The following is a 22,908-nucleotide window of genomic DNA, read 5'->3' on the forward strand; positions in this document are numbered from 1 at the left end:
CCATCCATCGCGGACGGAGACAGCGGCGGGCGGCACTTCACAGACGACCGCCATGACGTCCCAGGCCGGTCCCGGGTGACGTCACGGGGGCGCTAACTGCCCGGGGCGGCACCGGCGTGTCACGGTCCGCTGATGAGGCGGGCCCGGCCGACAGAACAGACTGCACACCTGACCGAGTGCATCGGTCGGGACTCGGGGCGGCAGTGTTTTTATTTTTAAGCAGGAGCTGAGTGATAGGGGAGGGCCAAAATGAATTCCGCCACGGTAATCTAAATATCACAGACGCTGTTCTACGCTCCCGGGTCGTTTCTCTGTCAGCTTTGACACACCGATGCTCAAATATAATTTAAAATTGAATCTTGAGCGCATCGTTATTCGGTCAGGGAAATACCTACTTAGGCCAACCTGTCTAACCTATGATTCCAAGCTGATATGAGGGCTATTGTAGGCTCACGTGAAGAAATTAGAAGTCAGTATGAGCTTAAAAAAATCATTAGTATTTTCATTAGAAGTAGTTATTATTATCCTACGTGTCATCGTCATAAGTATTGAGCAATAAGCATTGCTGATAGGCATCGGCATGGGCGTTATTTAGCGTAAATTTACCAGATTATTTAGGGAAATATAGCAGACGTTTTTGTTCGGATGCATCGGAAGTTCTTGCTAGGCAAAAAAAAAGAAAGTAACAACATAAAAACAAATCATTGGCTGTGTTTAGGCGAGGCTAGTTACAGGTAGGTAGGCAGTCGGCAGTGGCACGGTGCACGAAGGTGGAATATGACCATTAGGTAGGCACTAAATATTCCTGCAGCTGGCTATCACATCAAACAAACTCGTAGTTCAACGATAAATACTCCATCTAACTTCTAAGCCGTTATTTTGTCATTCATTCTATGCTCTAGATTTTAGCTGGATCTTAGGTATGCCTGTGAAGCAAGAATAAAACAACTATTATTGTGTTGTAAAATACGTGTATATGGTAACATGTTTCTACTTCTATCTTCGAAGAAATATCTTATCTGAAAGACAGACTAGAGTTGGATAGCCAGAGTCTCCATCTTCGTGTCGTGCGCCAGATCAGGACCTGAGAGCCGTTAGCGCCGCAGTCCGCGACGTGCGCCGGCTGACACATGCCGCGAATACCCACTACTCTGTAGTCAGCGGGCGCACTTTTTGCCGCCGACCGGATTTAGCCAGTCCCGTTTTTGTTGCGGACGTTACCGAGCTAAGCGCTGCGCAAAACGCCGCCGCTTGGAAGATCAGATGATCCGATGATCCGACGCAAGTGGCACAGAAGCCAAGATTCAAGAAACAACTCGAGAGTTGAATCAGCAATCTATGACAGCTCGGTAACAATAAAAACTCCTTTTATCTTAGTTGACTATGCCCATTGAAATTAAATTCCTTTAACCCGGCCGGGCCCAGGGGTAATCCCAACCACCGCATCCGGGGGGGGGGGCGTTTTTCGCCCCCTGTCTAACTCCATAGATAAGAGAGCTGCGGAAACAAAAGCGGCACCAAACGAAAAGTCTTAACGAGACGATTCTAAAACACCCAAATTTTTAAAAATCAGGTCAATTTTTAAGGTCAGAGGTCAAGGTCAAAGGCAAAAACCGGCATATGTGTAGTTATATCAAAGTAAGTGTTTCAGAAGACGGCAGGACGCACAAAAAGGCAAAAAGGGTGTAAAACGAAAGACGAGAATCTGAGGATTCCGATGGTGTGCCGAACATTCAAAGTCAAGGCCAAGGTCACGCTCAGAATTGACCTCAAACTTTTCACTTTTTCGCATATCTGGTATACTAAATCCCATGTGATATTTATTCACATTCGATGACAACACAAAAGCAAATATTCTAAATAGCCAGACGTTTCGGCCTCAGGGTGCCTTCGTCAGTGACAATATCGAGATACTAATACATTAATAAATTAATTAATCAATATCTTTTACACTTTCAAAGTACACATGACCTGATACGATACTAAATCCCATGATAATTTGAAGTGTTTTGAAGCTTGTCAGGCTCCTGTTTGTGGTTACAACCTTATGTGTCAAGGTCAACCAAAGGTCATTCGAGGTCACATGAGGTCAGCATAAGAGTTGACCTTTTCCAAACAAAGTATGCATCATTCGACGCGGCTGCGATGGTACCACTGTCGTAGCTCTAGGACCATTTTTGGAGAAGTTATTCGCGAAAAAATTAAAACCCCAGCTTGGGGGTGGTTGACCTGACCTCTGACCTCAGGTCACCAAAACCATTTTTGTATTTTTTCCTAGGTCAAACGATACACAACCGTGCTCGTAATTTGTATTTATCTCTAAAACTCTGTTTTTGGCAGCTGCTTGAAGTTCACGTCTCTGGGCTGGCGCCGAAGTTTACTGTGCACTGTGCAGGGGTCTAGAAAAATCGACCCTGTGATGTCATCAAGGGTGCTACAATATTAGTCCAGAAGATGTCAACTTGATGGGGAAAAGGTACTGAAAGTTTTGCTTTCTAATCCTAAGCGTTCGGGAGCTATCGCCAATATTCGCCAGGGAAGCGAAAAACGCCCCCCCCCCCCCCCCATCGGGTCCCAACCACCAAAATAGGTTGTGTTGTGTCCCATAAAAAATAGCAAAAATTAAATATGTCTACCCAAAATCCGACAATGCAAGACTGAGTAGGAAATGCAAGGAAATCGCATGAAGAGCTTACACAACTTTACAACGTTAACCGGTTAACCCGGCACCCGCGCACTGGGGTCTGCGTACCTATAACGCGCCCTACTGGGGGGGGGGGGGGGCTATTCATAGCCCCCTCCTAACTCCGAAACTACTGGGCCGATCGTCAAAATTCGAACGGCGTCTGATAACCCCGGAAAAACTCTGATTGAAACCTGATTGCATTGACCTCGAGGTCACCGATGACGTCACAGGTCATGTCAAAGTAAAAATTATAGATGTTTGGCTTGTTCACATTTTGGGCTCTGGCCGCCGTCTTAGTTGTTACAAGTCAGATCAGGCTCATTTTTGGTTTACACAATCGTGAACAGATGGTTTAGATACCCTGAGTGAGGCTACCAAACTTGTGCTCTGATTTTCAGGTCAGGGTCAGGTCATCAAGGTCACGGAAATATTATGTCATGCATGGGTCAAGTGACGCATGATTTATGGTCCATTTAGGCCACAAATTTCGAATTTGATGTCGTTTAAGTCATTTGAGGTCATTTTGAGTTGAATTTAGAGGTCAAAAAAGATCAAATTGAAAAATTCAAAAAAAAATCTAACTAAAAAAGGTGTCTATCGAATGCAGTTTGAGCTCAGGAACACGATGGTCCTATTTATAACGGTGTACGTCAAATACGTACTGAAAAAATGATTTGTAAAGTTTAATTTGAAACTAATTTAATTTACCTATTAATAATAAAAACTAATTAATTAAATATGTATTAAATATTTAATTACTTAAAAATAATTAATTTAATAATCAAATTTAATTAATAATTGTGAAACCACTCCTATTTTGCGTATAACTTGGCTATTTCTAAAGATAGTAAATCATTAGCATGTGTCCTATCATATTTATTCCGTTTCTTTTTTAAGTCAAAAACTTCTTGAAAAAAAGATAAAAATATGAATTTTCAATTTCCGAATTTGAATTTCGAGATAGCAGTTTGATAGCGCCGTTTATTCTGAGTCCTCTCATGCAAAGAAATTTGATCTAGCTTAAATAGTAAATAATGAGCTCTTGAGAGCCGAGAGCGATTGCCGTGGTTCAATGTTTTGCGTCGAAATCCTCCGAACATGACGTATATCTGACGTCATTTCCGGCCGACCTATGGTAGCTACGAAGTTCATATTTTGACACAAGGTGTCAAATTGATGCAGCCGAAGGTACTGAAAGTTTTGCGTCGATACGTCCAGCGGTTTAGAAGTTTTTGCAGAAAAACGAGAGGGGGGCTATGAATACCCCCCCCCCCGTGGGGCGCGGGTTAAAATCAGATGCACTCGATTCTCGAAAGATCATCGGTTGAGCTGAAACCTTTACCTTCGCCGGCCGGAGCCGTGTCTTCTGACACCAACCGCATTTTTGGGTCAGGTCAGGTCACTGACTTATGACGTCACAAGTAAACCTCTGCACGGTCTTCAGATGTCGCAACTTCGCAACGCCCTCACTGCCAAAGGAGCTTTCACAGGGAGATGAAACTTTCCGAAGCTAGTATCCATTAGGAGTCTCACAACTTGTACATCTCGGATTTTTCTTAAGGTCATATGAGGTCAGGTCATTTTGGTGACCTCACCTTATTAGGTGGTACCCATTGTATAAGTCAATGGGGGAAAATGATAACTGCTACTTTGGCGCCGGGAACGATCTCAAACTATCTCAACCACACGGAATCGTGATTTTATGCAATCCTTACAAGTTTCGATGCTTCATTTTGTATTGTTGACCTTGTGTGACGTCATGGGTGGAGAACCTACCCCGGCCACCCCGGCCGTGGCCGGTGTAACTTTCAGCCAACTCCGGCGCGGCCGGGGTATAACTTTTTCACTCTTATAAATCCTAAAACTTGTCTCCAACCGAGAAAAAGCTTAGTGCTACCTACAAAAGTCTTTACACTTATTTACCTCTTAAAGTTTTTGAAGATCTATCTAATTTGATTTTGGGATTTCTGGGCAAATATTTTCATCGCTGAGCCCGATAAGTTTGATCAACTTGCAAAATAAAACGATATTCAAGGGTCGTTATCATAAGATCACCTTACAATAATATCACAAAAGAAAACAGGTCTAGGGTAATATCAGTGAGACAAAATGGGTAGCATCGAAGAAGATCTGCGGGGCTTAAGGCTCCCCCAACTTAACCGGCGCCAGGATGGCGGCGCTATCGAAAACGTTGAGGCGGGAGGTAGAGTAGGCGTTATACGCCCTTTTATATAAACTCGGCTGCTGGGCTGCGTGGCGGGGAGTGGCAACGCCGTTTGAAAGAACGCTAAACATAATAAGAGAAATTTCGTCATATTTTAGGCCAGCACAAGAATAAAATCACCACAGGACATTACAAGTCAAATTTCCCCTTTTATAGCGCGCTTTGACAACTTTTCTTCCAGCTTGTGGTTTAGAGGACCTAGAACACTGTAAACAAAATATTTGGTAGCTTTTTTAGGACTCGCTCGCGAGTAACATTTCAGGTGAACATGAAAACCAAGCACTTGTCTTCAAGAGGGCCACAACTCAAATTTAACATTTTTGTGTGGAAAAAAAAGAAAGTTTCGTCTTTCTAGGAAATACCCAAGCACTGCAAATGACATGAACGCAGACTTTTAACCCTCGCCGGCCGAGGGGGGACTGGGGAGGGGGGGGGGGCGGGTGCCGCCCTCCCATAGGGTTTTTTTTTCGCGATAGCTCCGAACACGCTGGCGATAGAGAGCTGAAACTTGGCATACCTGACCTTCGATTCAAGCCGGATCTTTTGACACCAACCGCATTTTTGGGTAAGGTCAGGTCACTGACCTATGACGTCATAAGTGAACCTCTGCACGGTCTTCAGATGTCGCAACTTCGCAACGCCCTCACTGCCAGAGGAGATGTCACAGGGAAATGAAACTTGCAGGATCTAGTATACATTATGAGTCTCACAACTTGTATATCTCGGATTTTTCCTAAAGGTCATATGAGGTCAGGTCATTTTTGTGACCTCACCATTATAAGTCAATGGGGAAAAATGAAAACTGCTATTCTGGCGCCGGGAACGATCTCCAACTATCTCAAGCACACAGAATCGTGATTTGATGCACTCCTTGCAAGGTTAGATGCGTCACTTTTGCAATGTTGACTTGCGTGACGTCATTTATGACGTCATCAAGGTGTTTTTCGTCAATAACTCCCGATCAAATTGAGCTAGCGAGTCGGGAAAGCCACCAATGGACTCAGGAAGACCTGCCGAATCGAATGATATGCGACATGACCTCTCTGAACAACTTCGTGACCTGGGGGTGCTGACCTGACCTTGACCTGAGGTCAACACCTTAAGTTGACCTGACCCGTACAAAAAGTATATCATTCGACGCGCCTGAGCGAGGCGAACACGATGCTGCCAAAATCGCGGCTCTGCGACCGTTTTTTGCGAAGTTATTCACCAACAACCGAACCGTACCTTGGGGCACTTGACCTGACCTCAGAGGTCACCGGTTGACCCAGGACTTTAAAATCGGGTACCAATCTCTGCGTCTCGTAACGGAGCACACGCTCGTTTTTTCCGCGATGCGCTAGCTCCACTAGGGGCGAAACGGCGAGGGGGGTCGTACCCGCCCCCCCCCCTCGGCCAGCGCGTATGTAGAAAACCTGAAAACCAATAGGTCCGGCGAGGTTTGAAGCATGGTTATCTAGCAAATTGGACCTGATGTCCTGACCCTAGGTGACCTGGGAGCGAAATTCAGAACCACGATGCGAAACTGATTTATTATAACCTTAACTGAATTTCACACAAATGCTTGCCGCGGTTTCACCTACACACGTAAAAGCAACTGGGGACTAAGGCCTACGGCCCCCAACACTATCGTGAAACTTGAGACGAGTTCACTTGATGTGACCTGTTGGCCTGACTTGAATGAGCTGAGTTAGGATTAAGTGTTCTTGAGCAAACACAACATCCAATTATTTCATTCAACGGAGAATGGGTTTGTTGATAACCGTTTACAAATACTATTTGAGCATGTCGTCTTTCCCATGACCAACAGTCGCCGGCCGGGGTAACTTTTTCAAGCATTCTCCACCCATGTGTGACGTCATTTATGACGTCACTGGAGTTATAAGTTTTTCGTTAATACTCCCGATCAAATTGAGCCAGCGAGTCGGGAAAGCCGCCAATGAGCTCGGGGAGACCTGCCGAATCGAATGATATGCGACATGACCTCCTTCGACCAAATTGGTGATCTAGGGGGCTCTGACCTGACCGTGACCCGAGCTCAACACCTAAATTTGACCTCACCCGAGCAAAAAGTATACCACTCGGCACTCTACGCGCCTGAGCAAGACAAACACGATGGTGCCCAATTCGCGGCTCTGCTGTCTGCAGCCACTTTTGGCGAAGTTATTTACCAAAAACCGAACGCGTGCCTTGGGGCACTTGACCTGACCTCAGAGGTCATCGGTTGGCCTGAAACATTAAAATCGGGTACGGGGACCCGCAGTTGCTTCTGTACACGAACCCCAACTCTAGCCGTCTATCCTGTCCAGTAACAACCGATAGCATTGATATCGATTGCCGGTCCCTGTACAAGAGCAGCTGAGGTTTTCTGTGCGTGCCCTTTGACAGCTTATCGTTGTTCCCTGTGAGGGTGCTGGGACAATTTACTCAGGGTCGCTGTACAGTAGCAACTGCGGGTCCCCGTACCAACCACTGCGACTTGTAACAGCCCCACGCTCGTTTCTTTCCGCGAGGCTGTAGCTCAATTAGGAGCGAAACGGCGAGGGGGGGGGGGGTCGTAGTTCGTACCAAGTTCGTACCACGGTATATAGAGAACTGTTCGTACGCTGCTTCTCGCAACGGCGCACGCGCCCTTTTTCTCGCGAACCTCTGGGTCAGTTAGCCCGTGCCGGGCCCGTTTTTTTTTTTTAACATCTCGCCCCCCTGCGGCTCTGATAGGCAGCATGGCCTTTTCCGGTCAGGTTATGATTTTGACCTTCGGTCACATTTTCAAATGACCTTTTAAGGTCAACTTATAGTTCATTTGACGCGTCTCAACGAAAGGAACACGATGTAAGCATAATGAACGTCGGGCCAGTTATGACTTTTGGGTCAAAAGTGATTCAAGAAAACAATTTTCCGTACCTAAAAACGCCAGCTTACAAGTTTTTGCCGCAAAACCGTTGGTCATATTTATGTCAAACTTGAGCCTAAAGAGCTATCGAATGCATGCGCTCTTCCGCGGCGCTATATGTCCAGTTGTTCCCGAGTTATGCGCCGACTTATAAAAAATGCTGCCACAGTCCAAATTTGACCTTCGATGACCTCTGGGCTCTGGTGACCTGACCTTTGACCTGACCTTTAAATAACCGAAGCACTTTCGTAATTTTTATCGCAATGAATCCACTAGATGTTCAGGTCATACTATGACCTTTCAGAGTTCAGACTCTTAGGCGGCGTTCGATGTCTCCCGGACGGCAAAGATTCTTTGCCGTCCGGCCAATCCCGTGCAAGGTCAGCGGGGGCTCGGCTGCGGTTATGAAACATGATTGGCCGGACGGCGTAGAATCTTCGCCGTCCGAAAGACATCGTACGCGGGGTTACTCTTCCGTCACCTTTTTGAAAGGTCAAGGTCATCGAGGACCGGGGTCACGTTGGGTCCCTAGCAAATCGGCTGAAAAAATCGCATACGGCGAAGGAAAAAGCGAGTATTTTTTGTCTCAATCCCTGGATCGACCGATTCTGAGCTGCACAGGATTAATTTACTAATACTAATTCACCTATTATCTTCATTTGCCACTTACTGTCACATGCAAGTCACTTGGCAAGTCACATGTATCGAAAAAAATTCATACATAATCGGCGCACAAATGCGTCACTTTTTTGATACTCTTGGCTAGTCATTTCTTTTTAAATATGGTAGCTATGACGTAATTAAAGCTGAATTGTTACGGAGCTTTTTCATCAAATATCAACCAAACCTTTTTTATGCTTTTTTTCAAAATAAAAGAAACAAGTTCAGTGATATTTCCACAGTGAATGATTATTGTTTAAACAATTATATTCAACCTAAATTCAAACTTGGTGATTATTTGACGTAATCAGTGCAATACAATTCTAGCTGCCATATGAAACAAAACTGATGCAAAAAAGAAGGCCTTGGTTGCGGACCTACAACGTGATCGCGCGTGTACTAAGTTAGCAAATTCACAATTTATTTTTGGACTTCAAGTTCAATCCAGCCAGCGTCTGTGTATTTTGAGTTGTTAAAATTGGCAAAGCAATCATTGTTTATAAAAATTCTAAGATTAAGACATAGATAGACAAGGAGGGTCAAGGCGGTCAAGGTATGCATAATGGATTAGGAAAGAATCTGAATCATGATTAAAAACAAAATTTTAACAGAAGTTTAAAGGATTTTTAAAGATTTCCTTTGATTAATTGATTAGCTTAAAACCAGTAAAACGCCTGTTGGGTGAAGAATGAGCGAGCGAGATAGCCCTGCACGTGCGCAAGGGCGAGAGGGTACTTCCAACGGGCTTATGCAAAGCACCCTTCTAACCGGTCGCTATAATCTGTTCCATATCAACCTTGCAGTCGGAGTTTCTTCGGCAGATCGCTCCTCCGCTCAACAATTTGCGTCTTAAAATGTAAGAGCTGTATATACAGAAATCACGCACTGCATTCAGCAGGGCACTTCGGCTGCAAGCTTGAAACGGAACAGAGTATAGCGATGTGCCAAATTTGAACGCAATCGGCCCAGCCGTTCCTAAGATCTGGAAGCGGCATTCTGCACGTGCGCACGTGCAAGCAGGGTCCAAACTGACTTTTGCACTGCACCCTACTAACTGGTCCCCAACCGTGTACCAAATTTGAGTGCAATCGGCCCAGCGGTTCTCGAGATCTGGGAGCGCCCCCTGCACGTGCGCACGTGCTGTAGCACCCCAACCTTAACACATGCAGATGAATTATCTGATGGAGACCTAACTGTGTACCGAGTTTCAATTCAATCGGCCCAACCGTTGTGCCGTTATTGAGGTTGCAATTTTGGGGTTCTTAAAAAATGTCCAACTTTACCACGCGCCACGTGCGGTGGTTGGCAAGAACGCATGGTGGCCATCACACCACAGAACTTTTACGTCCAAGTGACATTCAGTAAAGAAGACCGCTTGTCAATCGGATGTCCCTTTCCTAAGATATTAGCTTTTGAAGAGCGTCCCCACGGCCGGCCGGCCAGCCGCTCATACTCAGGATTTTCCCTTAACAGTATGAACTCGCTCGCTCGCTCGCTCGTAATGATTTGCAAATTATAGATTTAGTATTTTTGCCAGGTGTGATGCCATGAAATCAAAATTTGCATCTAGACTAAGCCTGTATATATAAGTTATGAATGGCTTGTTCTGTATCTGCTTTCCTTTTTTGTGATAACATTCAAAGTGAATATTCTCAGCTTCAATTGTAAAAAAATGTTATTCTATAGAAGCAAACTTTTTCAGTTGTGGTATGTTGAATAAATGTTGTTTAACCATTATTTAATATTTTTATGCATTGGAACTTGATTTGTTACAGTTAAGGTGCTATCTACAGTTAATGCTGGATGGTGGATATTTGCTCAAGCTCAGTTTATCAATCAACTCTGCCTTTATTGCTCTCTTGTCCCAAAATATTTCGATTTGGGTGGGAAACGACATCCAAATAAAAATCATTTTACACTCTCATCTCTAATATCTAAGAGCAATTTTCCACTCCCAGCCTTACTCATAATAAGCATTTGCATTGGTCATTTTAATACATATTACATTTTACCTCATTATATAGAAATGTGTGCCATTGATCTCTTTTCCACTCTTTTTGGGCCTTACCTGATTGGGGAATTTTCCACTCTTATCCCCCTTTTGGGAGAGGAATTTTCCCTCTGACACCCAAGCCAAAACACAATTTTGGGACACTGCTGAGTTGTATCCAAATTGATTATTGATATTAGCTGAGGGCTGTTCACGGGCCCTGTGTGCGGTCGGACCGCACACAGCCTCCAAGCTCCGCCCACTGCGTCCTTACGTCAGCCTTCCGTCACCGCACACAGCGACCGCTGTGGCCGGTCGGGACTGGCCACAGCGGATCGTCCACCGCACGCAGCCGTGACGTCAGAGCCGCCTACCCATCCCCTACCCCCACGCCTGCTGGACGCACCGCACACACCGCACGCAGCAGTGTGCGGTGCCCGTGAACACCCCTCAGTATCATTGAATTCCTCACTACATCTGAGTCTCAACTCTCCTATGGCATCCTCACTCTTTCTTAAGCAAAAGATTGTTATATGGGAAGTGTGATATTACGTTGCTAGAAGTGAAGTAGGTAGTAGTAGGTACACAGGTTGAAGTAGGTACACAGGTTGAAGTAGGTACACACCAGTTTGAAAGGCTTTGGCTTGGCAGGAAAATGTTGCATGTCCAGCCAAGGTAGCCTGATCTGACAGTGTTCTAAAATTGGATATTGGTTGGGTGTGCCGATGAAGAAGAAAAAATCCTAGGATGAGAAAAAAGAAAGTAAATAACTGCAGTATTTTTGTAAAATGGTGTAATGCCAATTTTTATGCTAACTGATAAACCAGGATTTCATGTCATGATCTTGACAAGGTGTGGAACAAAAGGATGTGGGTGCATCAACTGTCGAGTGACAAGTGAACTGGCTTTTGGGAATACATGAAACTCTTTTCAGAGATGAAGTAAAGTCGGTCATTCATATTTTAGGGATGAAAATATTTTCCCCATTAGGTGTGATTTGACACCAAAAAGGCTGAAAAATGAAACACTGCCTGATCATCTTCAGTCACTTTGTGTTCACTTCAAATATTGATCAATCAGGCTCTGGCTGAAATAAATTGTCACCTACCCTCAATGATGTCTTCAGTATTTAGTTACTAGAAGTGTCTCTTGATTCATCAGGTAAAAATGACACTTTGAAGTTTTATTTGATGTGATCCCACAGTTCATAAGTGTGGTCATGGTACAGCTCTTCATATATTTTATGTTTTTATTAAGTCACCAGGTCTAAGAATTAACATGTTATTAGGTGACAGTAGTGTTGAATTTTTCTTTTTCAGTCCTACCCTTGCAGAATAAGAGTAGCCATATCATAGTAACCAGCCAGGATTTGCAATAGAAATGGTCTGAAACATCATAGACAAGCTCTGGCACATCTGCCAGAGTGAATAGCAATTTTTAATTACCAGCATTTGGCATGAATTCAAATAGGCTTGGCATGAAAAATAATTTCTTGAAGAAAAATGTTTTTATAAATATACTTTTTAAGGTTGCAGGCTTGAAACATTTACCTTATATACATCACACAATGGTATGATGTTCACCTTTTTTGTATATATGTTCTGATCAAAAGGTGCAGAGTGGCATGCATTGATCTGCCATAGATGTCAACAGATAGTGCAGTAGAAATGAGCTGAATGGCAAATACTACTGCAACACATTGTCATGACACCCGTTTCAGGATTGATTCCTGGAAATTCGCCTCCCAGTGTGCTATGGAAAATTGGTGCTGATAGTACAAATACCTGGCAACTATATTCATGGATCATCTATGATATCTAGGGATAATGATGTCCTCTTCTCTTTTTACTCTAAAGCTTTTTCATACCCACACTGTTTGCTAACTATCCTCCGACAAATATTCAAAGCAGAGTTTCACCTTTTGTTTTCCTTCCAGTCCGCTCAAGCCACTTGAGAGTTGAGACACCCCACGTGCGTTTGTGTGCGCGTCTGTGAGCCCCCACACGCGTGGCCCGTCTGTCTGCAGCTGTTCCGCTCTGCTGGTGTGACCAGCCGCTAGGCTAGCGTCTGTGGGTGCGCGTCCCTGGCGGCCGCGGCCGGACGACGTGCCGCAGCCGCCGGCCTCACAATGAGCTCCGTCAGTGAGCGACGGCTGCGGCCCATCTATGGTGAGTGTCCGACCCAACCCGACCTGTGCTGACCTGGTGTCACCCGAGCTGACCCGACTTGAACCTCTGACCGGCCTGGGCTGCCTCCATCTGTCCCAGCCTGGTTCGACCCTGGCCTGGCCCCACCCTGACCGCATATTGACGGTCCGTGAGCGACCTGCTGGTCGTATGATGATCGAACTGTGGCGCTCCAAATGTGTTGACTTTTGAGGTATGTTGTTGCCACCAACAGTCTCTAGTCCTTTAGTTTTAGGGTCACGAATGAAATGGGGTTTGTGTGTGCTGGCTTTCCACTCCCCATGAAGCGGTAAATCATCAATAATCACCAAACTGAATGCTGCGCTATGTATTGATTCAGTGAAACTCATTTCAACGATGCTTTGTGCACCCTACATTCAAATGCTTTCAGCTAGCCAATGAATGATGACAATGATGACATACGAGAGTGGCTGAAAATAAGTGGTATCATTTTATGTGTTGTATTGCTGCTGGCTGTTTGGTTGTATCTTTGTCTGGGCCAGTTACTGCACATTGGATTCTGTATCACATGTGGTGGCATGCAAAGTAGACATTTAGGGGTTTCGTTCATGGAAGCCCATGCCAGACGAACTGGTTTGCTACCAATCTTCGGGCCAAGGTAGGCCATGTATGGCTCCCTTTAAGCATCAAATCTAGACATTTCAGACCATATTTTCCTCTTGATCCGACGAACGTTGACTATTTTTTTCCTTGCGGCAAGCGATGATCAACGAAACCTATCCCAACCCGTGTTGACAGTCGATGCTCACCAAGTTTTCTGCCTTTCCAGACTCGTTGGACTGCGGGAACAGCAAAAAGGCGCTCCAGGAAGCGGACAGGCTCCTAAAGAAGCAACCGAACTTCGCCTGCGCCAAGGTAAAGCTGCTCTGCCGTCTAATCTACCAGTCCTTTTTCTGCATGCCAAGCGCCAACCATGCTGCTATTAATTGCACGCTGCTAGGGACATCATGATGTGATTTACATTTCTACTGACATCAAAGGAAAATGATTCGCAGCAGTAATCAGTAAATACGTTATTGTTCTGCAGCATTTAGTGTGTCTGGCAGGACCATCTTGTCGCCTTCCCTTTTCGGCTATGTCGTGAAATTCGAGGTTGCGTGCCATGGTCACACTAGTGTCGAGTATATTGTGTGCCTTTGTATAACTCAGCCCTCTCATAAATGCGCCGCTGCTTCTCTCCTCACCAGGTGCTGCGTGCGCTGGCGCTGCTGCGTCTGGAGCGGCACGATGAGAGCCGTAAGATCGTCGAGGCCGTGGTCGCCGAGCTGCCCACGGACGAGAACAGTCTTCAGGCGCTCACCATCTGCTACAAGGAGCTCCATGAACGTCAGTAGCTACAGGGCTGGTGCTTGCGTTAATGTGTGATGTGGACGCTGTCTGGAACTCGGATTCATATAGGATATTTTGTTCCCATGTTATAATTCGGATAGGGGTGGAATTATAATGTTGATGTTGCGTTCCCGATCGACTACATATGCTCCGAAATGTTATTTTTGTCGGTAGATTTGAGCTAATCCATTGATTGGTTACTGCCTTGTTGATTGTTGATTACTGGTTACCTACTTTGAGTTTATTCATCTATCGCCAACTACCCTGGCGAGACTATGTCCAGTACCCGACCGTTTGTAATCGTCTGATATCCTGACTGTCGTTTTACCCGTCCGTAGCTGAGAAGATCTGTGAGCTGTACGAGGCCGTCGTTAAGAAGGAGCCGACCAACGAGGAATTCCTCTCACACCTCTTCATGGCCTACGTGCGGGTGCTCAACTACAAGAAGCAGCAGCAGACTGCCATGGCACTCTACAAGGCCTACCCCAAGAACCCCTATTACTTCTGGGCAGTCATGTCTGTCCTAATGCAGGCGAGTGTCGGGTTTGGGGATTGACGGATTGACGGATTCGCGACTCGTTCAGCTGCCTTCAGTAAACTTGCAGTTTTAATGTGTGCTATGCTTAGTTAATAGTTACCTAGCACTTTATAAACATCGTGGCGTAATGTTGGTTCCACCTTTGTCAGTTGTTATGCTGGTGCTTGGTGCGTGGTAGATTTTACAGTGGGTGTAGAAGTGTAGGTTCGAACGCCTTGCAATGAGCGCATATTACATCTGTACGGCATGTGGTTTACCCAGATAGGTACCGTTTAGCATGAACTGGTTCGTGACATGGGATGGACCAACTGGCCCAAACTGACCCTGATATAATGCACGTCTTGTCTGCCACAGGGGATGGATGCCGACGAGACTTCGCTAATGTCACGCTCTGTGGCACTTCAGCTGGCCGAGCGGCTGCTGCTCAAAATGGTATCCCAGAACAAACTGGAGGTCGAGGCCGAGGTACAGCTCTACCTCATTGTCCTCGAGAAACAGGTGCGTAAATACAGTTGAGGGAGTTTGCAATCTTCCGGTTTGTGGGGGCCGCCACTACAATTACTGAGATGTGCTGTTGAGATGAGATGTTGGCATTGCTACGGGTTGAATTGAAACGTTACCTTTTGGTTCTCTTGCTGCCTTTCTACCTGCCTTTAGCCAAGGCAACACGAATACAATAACAGCTTGTCATGTTGATGGGCGTGTGGGTCGTTCGTGTGATTGCTTGTAACAGAAGCCGCGCGGAGCGCTGTGATTTCTTGCTAACCATGTTGTGCCGACCTCAGGAAAACTACGAGGGAGCTCTGAATCTGTTGAACGGCAAGCTGGCCAACCTGCTGCGCGCACCCAACCTCATCAAGGAGAAGCGTGCGATGTACCTGCAGAAACTCGGTCGGTGGAAGGAGTTGACACTCTTCACTCAGGAGCTCATCAGACAAGAGTGAGTACTGAGTTAAGAGTGGGTCATACATCAGGCTGTCGACGCTGGCTTCTAAACCGCTGACGAATATGGCGGGGTAGTGACAGCCGACAGGTTCCTCCAGCTCACGGATGGGTTACGATAGCGGCTTTAGTACCCGTCAGAAATTGTCAGCTAATAAGCTAAGCTGTCGGGCATGTTTGAAAGACGCACGATTAAGACAGTTCCTCATTTTGGTGTGTGATGAATGGTGGTATTGACGTCAATAACTTAATCGCATTGATTCATTATTTCAAAGCATAGCTATTAAATGGTAACATACCTGAATAAGCTTGAATGATTCACCGAAGTCAAATGTTTCTATGTCGCTCGATGCTGTGCTGATATGTTGCCATCTCGGTCTCCGTCAGCCCGTCACAGTGGAGCTACTACGAGACACACCTGGAGGCCATGTTCGCCGAGATCGGGTGTCCAGCCCCGGTGGACAACGGTGACGGTGCCATCCCTGTGTCCAACGAGAACCACACATCTACCAACAACGAACCGGTCAACTCCAACCACACCGACAAACCAGACGAACCACCGGCGGACGGTCAGGTCGAGAACTCTGAACAGAAGGCTGCTGAGGGTCTCACGGCGCCCGCGGAGGGTGGTGCGGACGGCGCGGATGCTGTGGGACCGGCGGCCACGGCACGGTTCCTGCTCCAGCTGAGGGTGGCTGTGGATGGCCGCGAGCGTGCGCCGCTTCTGGCGCAGCTGCGGTTGGCCCTGGCGCTGCGGCAGAGACGACTGCCGCAGCCGCTGCCTATTGGTGAGTTAGCTGATTGTATGAGGTGACGTCGGCTAGGGGTGCTTGCTGAGAAGTAATTGTGTAGGTACATCGACCAACTGTAGTGATTGTGATTTGATTGGGTTGCAGCCGCCAAGCAACGTGGCCAGTAGCCACATTGCATAGGACAAGGGCGGACTTCATTTCTTTGTCACAAGTCACAGAAATTTATGTAGTCTTCTAGGTCATGGATCACTGACTTTGATTTCTGATCTCTGATTGTATCCTTATAGGCCGGCACTTTTTGTAGTTTGCATTATGAGACGATACTAAATACTAGCCGTCATGACCGTATTAACATATTTCGCTGTTGTGGCTGTTACTTTCAACATTTATCGTCGCTCTGTTTCAGACGACCTGGAGGAGGTGGTTCGGTTCATCCGCTGCTACGGTGACCGGCCGTGCTGTTTCTCGGACGTGGAGCCGGTGCTAGCCCTCGTCAGCGGGGACCAGGTGTCCACCCTGCTCGAGCTCAGTCACGATACCGTGGAGCTCAACGACCGGGGCGTGCCGTTCTCGGTGAGTGGATGCGATGCCGGCTGTTCGGGGAGCGGAGGTGCATAGCGCTCATCGGGGGGGGGGGGGGGGACAATGATTAGGAGTCCATCGACCGTAGATTTATGCTCATTTCAATGCGTATCTTTTATTGATGAGTAAAGTCCTGACGACAACACTTATCGAAAAAAACAATATCGATGAAAAATCGAAATAATCCAAATGCATCGAATGATAAGGTGGCTGCATGGTTTTCACTTGCACTGCATGTACATACTTTTTACGGCTTGTATGCCTATTTTAGTAACTTTGGGGTACTGAGTTTTGGTACCGAGCCATCTCTCGTCATCTGCATTCGCCTGCGTTTGTGTCCTACAATGTCTACCGTATGCCGGATCACCAATTCGTTCCCACGTGTTCTCCGGCAGCCGGCGGCCATGCAGCGTCACCTGACGTGGCTGCAGCTGTGCCAGCACTACAGTGACAGCGGCCGGCTCGGTCAGACCCGGCTGGAGAGGGCCGCTGAGCTGCGGCGCTTCCACCTGGCCACGGCGCACTTCAGCGAGGGGCTGCTCGACACTGAACTAAGGTGGGTGGGCTGGGCGGAGACGGGACGGCGGCTGGGGAGGAGGACTGAGAGGAAGTGTCTCTGGATAGGCTGCGTCTCGGCTCTGGTGTGGTAAATAAAACTGTGTTTGCACTTTGTATTGCGAAGCGTAAGTAAAATGTGAAAAGATGATTTTAATGACTAGAATCCGAAAGGTTTGAGCAGGATTTGTCGATAAGTGCTAAGGCCAACTCACAGCCGTAGCTTGGGTATCATAGAGTAATTTTTTCTGGTAACTACGTGTCTGCTCTGCTAGATCTAGTATGACCTGGTCTGTTAATATACACTCCTGCGCTGCCGTGCTATGGTCGATCTTACCTTGTCACCGTGTATCCCCAGGCCGAATGACCTCTACCTGACGCTGGCTGTGTATTATAGCGTGTAGCCGACTGCTTCTTGTTGGTTCCTACTGTTAACGCCAGACGCCTTGAGACCCTAATTTTTCGCGATTATTTTTAAATGCGTGGAATAATTTCCACCATATTTAGGAAATAGCGGTTTCAAGACCTGCCGAAACTTTTTCTTCAAATACATTTTGTTGTCACTTAAATATTTGTGGCACTTGTCATTGACTCGTAATGTTAACTGTTTTTCCATCCTGGATAGAGGCTTTCATACGTCATATGACATTAGGCTCCGCCCACGACTGCAGCATTGACCCGTGCCAATCAGCGACCTCTGTACAAACGACACCCCTGCCATCTGTAAAGGACTATGAATTTCGCTGACGTTCCACGTGCTATGAATCAATTGCAGCAGACGGTCAAGTAAATGTTAGGCTCTTGTTGACTCTTGTAGGTATATGGGACCAAGAGGACCATCAATCCTCAATCTTCTACTCACACATGCTTCGAACAAACGTTAAGGATTCCTAACAAATACGATTTTCGATGTAGGATATCTGTTTGGTGAAATACGAGCGAGCCTTATGATGTGAAGCGAAGGTAATTAGCTAATTATTGCGCTGGTCGATGGGTGCATAGCGATGTGCAAATCAGGAGCTACTTGATGACATCCGACATCCCATTAGCGCATTATCTGCAACGCCATAGGCTTTAAATACGGGTGAATATTTCCTAACCTTATGTCAGTTATATGCCATCTGCCCGTCATTTGCAGCTTATAAAAATAAAACAAATATCAGCGAACATATCAGCATTGTACAAGCAATGCGCATTGAGCATTTATGGCTCCTCAGTCATCATGTCGCTCTTTGGGCACTGTCAGACAAGACGTTACGCACAACTCCGCCGGCTTTCGGCACCGATCGACCGTCCCCGCTCCCCGCCACAGCGCGAGTGACCTCGCGCCGGCCCGAAACCGCCGCAGGCCAAGACCAAAGAGGCGGGGCTTAGCTGTGACGTCATAACGTATCACAGACTAACTGGTGATAGCCTCTACACGCCGGGTGAAAATCTTGCTCGAAATTTAACATTACGAGTCAATGAGAAGTGCCTGAAATATTGAAATGGCGACAAAATATCTAAATTGTAAAAGTTTCGGCAGGTCTTGAAACGGCTATGTCCTGAGCTTGGTTGAAATTCTTCCATGCATTTAAAAATAATCGCGAAAAATTAGGGTCTCAAGAGGTCTGGCGTTAACAGTAGGCCTAACGACCACTACCTGACACTGCATTATTGTGTATCCCCAGGTCAAACGACCACTACCCTGACACTATCATTGCGCATCCCCAGGCCAAACGACCACTACCTGACATTATACCGTTTTCCGTCTCCAGGCCGAACGACCACTACCTGACGCTGGCCGTGTACTGCCTGTACGACGAGTGGCGGGCCACGCGGCAGACGAACCACCTCCTGGACGCGCTGGCGCTGCTGCAGTGCGGCATGGACAGCTCGCCGTCCAACTTCTACTTCAAGCTGGCGGCCATCCACATCTACCACCTGCTCGGTACGTCAGTGACGTCATTGACGCGGTGTGGCGGTGTTGACTGAGTACGTCAGAGGCGCGGTGATGGAAGGAGTACGTCAGTGGTACGGTGATGGACGGAGTGGCGCGGAGCTGGATTTGAAGGAACGCGGTGAGCTGCGTGTGACCGTGACTGTTTCAGTTCAATGGGTGGAGTGGCGCAGCCGATGCACACTAAAGAATGCACAAACAGGAAGTAGCGTATCACTGTTGAATGTTGAATGCCAATGCCCAATTCCATGGGTTTAATGCACGTTGCGTCTCAAAAGTAATATAATCATTTTCATTAAGTTAACTGGAAATCATTGGCATGAAAACAGATTTCACTCAAAATCAGTCGTTTGGGCAGCTTATCCTTCGTTGTCATTCTTATTTTCTGCACTTCCTCATAGCTAATTGCTGGCCTCCTACCTCGACTTGTCCTTAACGGTTGTGGCTGCTCGGGAGATGCTATGCAGGTTGCCATGTCTTGCTCAGAGTCGAGAGATGATTAACATCTGTCGCGTCGGTCGTTTCCCAGGCGCCGCCGGAGCCGCCTACACGGTGTACAACACGCTGGACCTGAAGTCGATCCAGCTGGACACACTCAGTTACGTCAGCAGTCGACACGTGGCCGCACAGGGACAGCTGGCCGCCGCCCAGCTCGTCTTCAACACCGTCCTCAAGTTCTTCAACAACGTCAAGGATGTTAGTTTGTGTGACGGTGCTGGCCGGGGCATTGTTGGGGAGATGGAAGGGGGATTGGGAATCTCGGGACACTTGATGCGTTTCTGAGATATATTCTCTCAACATTCTTATGAGTTTTCATAAACTTCACTTTTCCTTCCGGATAATGTCACCATTACGAATCTGAAAGCTCGACATAACCTCAGTTCGTTTGGTTGTAAAGCAAGCACTTACCTTACCACCTAGCCGATTACTTCAGCCATCCTATGCTGTCACACGTGTTTAAGTGTGGCAATAACAACGTAGTGCTTGTGCCGACTGACCGACGTTTACACCCCGTGTGTGTGTGACTGACTCTCGTTTCCTCCGCGCTCGTTCCAGACCACCGACTGTCTGATAGCGGCCTACAAGGTGGGCTCGTTCCAGCAGATCCCCGAGTTTATCGAGCTCAAACGGCGGCTGGCGCACTCGGCCAACTACCTGCTGACGCTCACTGACTGTATTCTGCTCGACCTGACCTCCGTGGCATCTCAGCACGCGCAGACGCTGGAGGTAGGTAACGGAGGGCAGAACTGGCCATCGCAGCTGAGTACCGGAGCTTATCGTGGTTTGGTCAATAGCCGTCTTTCGTGTGCCGAAACGTTTGGATGTTTCTACATGTTTCTACATGCGCTACAAAAGTGCTAACGTATGAGCTTCCGATGTCGCAATTGCTCGCCTTTTCTTGGATAGATTATTTTTTTTTTATAGAATATTCTCTCACGCATCCTTTATTTATTCGATGTAATAAGAGTACCAGGTAAGAGAATAAGAGTACCAGGTAAGAGAATAAGAGTACCAGGTAAGAGTACCAGGTAAGAGTACCAGGTAAGTTGCCGCTATTGAAAACTGGACGTTGTTTGGATGGTTTATACTTGTCGTCGCCTGCTGCTGACTGTGTTCTCTGCACCGGTCAGCTGCTGCGGTACAGCTCGCTGTGCGCGGCCGCCCTCAGCCCCGTCCAGTGGGACCAGCTGCGCGACAACCGAGACGTGGCCGTGCTGCCGGCCTTCTCTGACACCGAGCGGCGGCAGCGGGACGCGGCCACCGCGCTCAGCTGGAGCCAGGACCTGCACCTGCTGCGGGCGCGCCAGCTCACGCTGCGCGCGCTGGTGACCGTGCTGCGCCTGGCGCCGCCGCAGAACGGTGACATGGAACAGGTGCGCCAGCTGGCCGCCCAGCTGGCCGAGGCGGCGCGGCCGGCCGACCCGGCGCTGCTCGAGGACGGCACGCTGCAGCTGAGCGGACCGCTGCCGTCCCGCCTGCCGCGGCTGCTGCGCCGGCCGCACCTGCCGCTGCTCAGCAGACTCCTGGAGACGGCCGCCGACCTGGTGGCCGGTCAGACGCCCACCCAGGCCGTCAACGAGCTGCTGACGCTGTGTGAGCGGCTGGCAGAGCGGCCGCCGGCCGACGCCGGACCGGCTGAGCTGTTCGAGGAGGCGGCGCTGCTGACGGAGACGGTGGGCGTGGCGGCGGCCGTGTGGGGCGCGCTCCACTCGTGGACGGCGCCCACCCGACCCACCGGAAAACGAGGCAAAAAGAAGAAAGGAGCCGCGCCGGCCGTGGTGAGTAGGGAGCGGGGCGAGATTTTTTCCGGTAGACTAGCGACGGGTCGCTCAACTTTGTGAGAAGTATGTTTAGCTCTAACAGGTTTGCCAGTTGCAATGTGTTGCTGAACTGTTCCAGTGTTTGAGGCCTGAAACGGTATTGGGTAAGCACAAATGTTGACTACTCGGTTCTCATGTGAATGTTGGCTCGACGTGGTATGAGTGATTTTCGTAACTTTTCATTTTATTGGTTCGTACCGTCAATCTGAGCTCCCAACATGTGCCCTTGTAATCAGATTGCCGTTGTTCGCCCCTTGTTCTTCCCTCTTAGGCCTGCTGATAGCCTAACCGTCCTGTCCGCGTTTCAGACCGAGTCTGAGTGCCTCCATAACCGGGTGGTGAACGCCCTGGTGGCGCTGGCCCAGTCCACCAGCCGCCTGGTCGAGGAGACGGGAGCCTCTCTGACGGAACAGAGCGCCGCCCAGCAACTGGGACACCTCTCCCTGGGCGCGACGGCACAGGAGGGCACTCTGCGGGACGCCGCCGACGCCGTGCGCCGTCAGCTGGAGAACAGTTACCGCTCCTCGCAGCGCGAGCTCGCCAAGGTGCTACAGTATAAGGTGGAGTACCTGACCGCCTGTCTGTTGTGATACAGAGACGTCCGCCCCCGCCCCCGCCCCGGGCCGGTCGGACGGGCGCACCGCTCTCCGGCCGGCCGCAAAGTACTGTGTGCGTTTTCAGCGTAATAACTTTTCTAGGCGTTGCGTGCTGCTAACGGCCGGTGACAATACGTGCGGTGTCGCGCTGGTGAGTTGTCTCACCCAGTGGATACCGCGGCGCGCCGGCGGACCCACGGCCGCATACCGCGGCTCGTGCCGTCCGGTGACACGCTATTATCAGGAATACTGAATACATACCGCTCCTACGGAGACCGGGCCGTGTTCGTCGCGCGGTGATGACCAGTGGGTCGTAGCATGCTTGGGTCCGGTGCAGTGCAGTGTCAGGTAGAAGCGATTGAATACACGTGAAACTTGCGGGAGTGATGGACAAATTAGTAGCTGCCGTTGGGATCGCGTAGACGCGAACTGGGCAGTGGGTAGCTCTCTCTTAGTGCGGGGAGTGCTCGTTATTGAGTCAGGAATACACGTTTTGACTCATTTGAATTTATGCTCGGTATTTACATTTAGTGATTGGGTACCTACTGACTTGGAATATAGGTAATTAAATGGCCTTAGCGTGCAACGCAAACGCACACTGTTTTATAGCTTCCCAAAGATTTTATCGGTACAACAAATGCAGATGCAAAACCGCTACATTTTGCCGCCCGGTGAAGAGAAACCGCAGTCTACA

General features: G+C 48.1%; 1 protein-coding gene across 2 annotated transcripts in view; it reads left to right on the forward strand.

Moving 5' to 3' along the window:
* LOC122382700 (N-alpha-acetyltransferase 25, NatB auxiliary subunit-like) overlaps positions 1-22,721 on the forward strand; it is a 28,422-nt gene extending 5,701 nt beyond the window's left edge. The window contains exons 1-15 of one of the 2 annotated variants that reach the window (XM_043368381.1): positions 8,766-9,016; positions 12,480-12,621; positions 13,430-13,515; positions 13,848-13,986; positions 14,328-14,521; positions 14,882-15,025; positions 15,313-15,467; positions 15,857-16,257; positions 16,628-16,794; positions 17,199-17,359; positions 19,116-19,288; positions 19,827-19,993; positions 20,354-20,524; positions 20,929-21,576; positions 21,927-22,721. In XM_043368381.1, the coding sequence (XP_043224316.1) occupies positions 12,582-12,621; positions 13,430-13,515; positions 13,848-13,986; positions 14,328-14,521; positions 14,882-15,025; positions 15,313-15,467; positions 15,857-16,257; positions 16,628-16,794; positions 17,199-17,359; positions 19,116-19,288; positions 19,827-19,993; positions 20,354-20,524; positions 20,929-21,576; positions 21,927-22,208 (2,928 nt within the window). In that variant the 5' untranslated portion in view covers positions 8,766-9,016; positions 12,480-12,581 and the 3' untranslated portion in view covers positions 22,209-22,721. Of the gene's footprint in view, positions 1-8,765; positions 9,017-12,479; positions 12,622-13,429; positions 13,516-13,847; positions 13,987-14,327; positions 14,522-14,881; positions 15,026-15,312; positions 15,468-15,856; positions 16,258-16,627; positions 16,795-17,198; positions 17,360-19,115; positions 19,289-19,826; positions 19,994-20,353; positions 20,525-20,928; positions 21,577-21,926 lie in introns of those variants that run through there. The other variant, XM_043368390.1, reaches the window with a different exon arrangement.
* Positions 22,722-22,908: the final 187 nt, after the last annotated feature.

This window comes from Amphibalanus amphitrite, unplaced genomic scaffold, assembly GCF_019059575.1.
Source record: "Amphibalanus amphitrite isolate SeventyFive unplaced genomic scaffold, NRLGWU_Aamphi_draft 000012F_arrow, whole genome shotgun sequence".
NCBI classification, from domain to species: domain Eukaryota; kingdom Metazoa; phylum Arthropoda; class Thecostraca; order Balanomorpha; family Balanidae; genus Amphibalanus; species Amphibalanus amphitrite.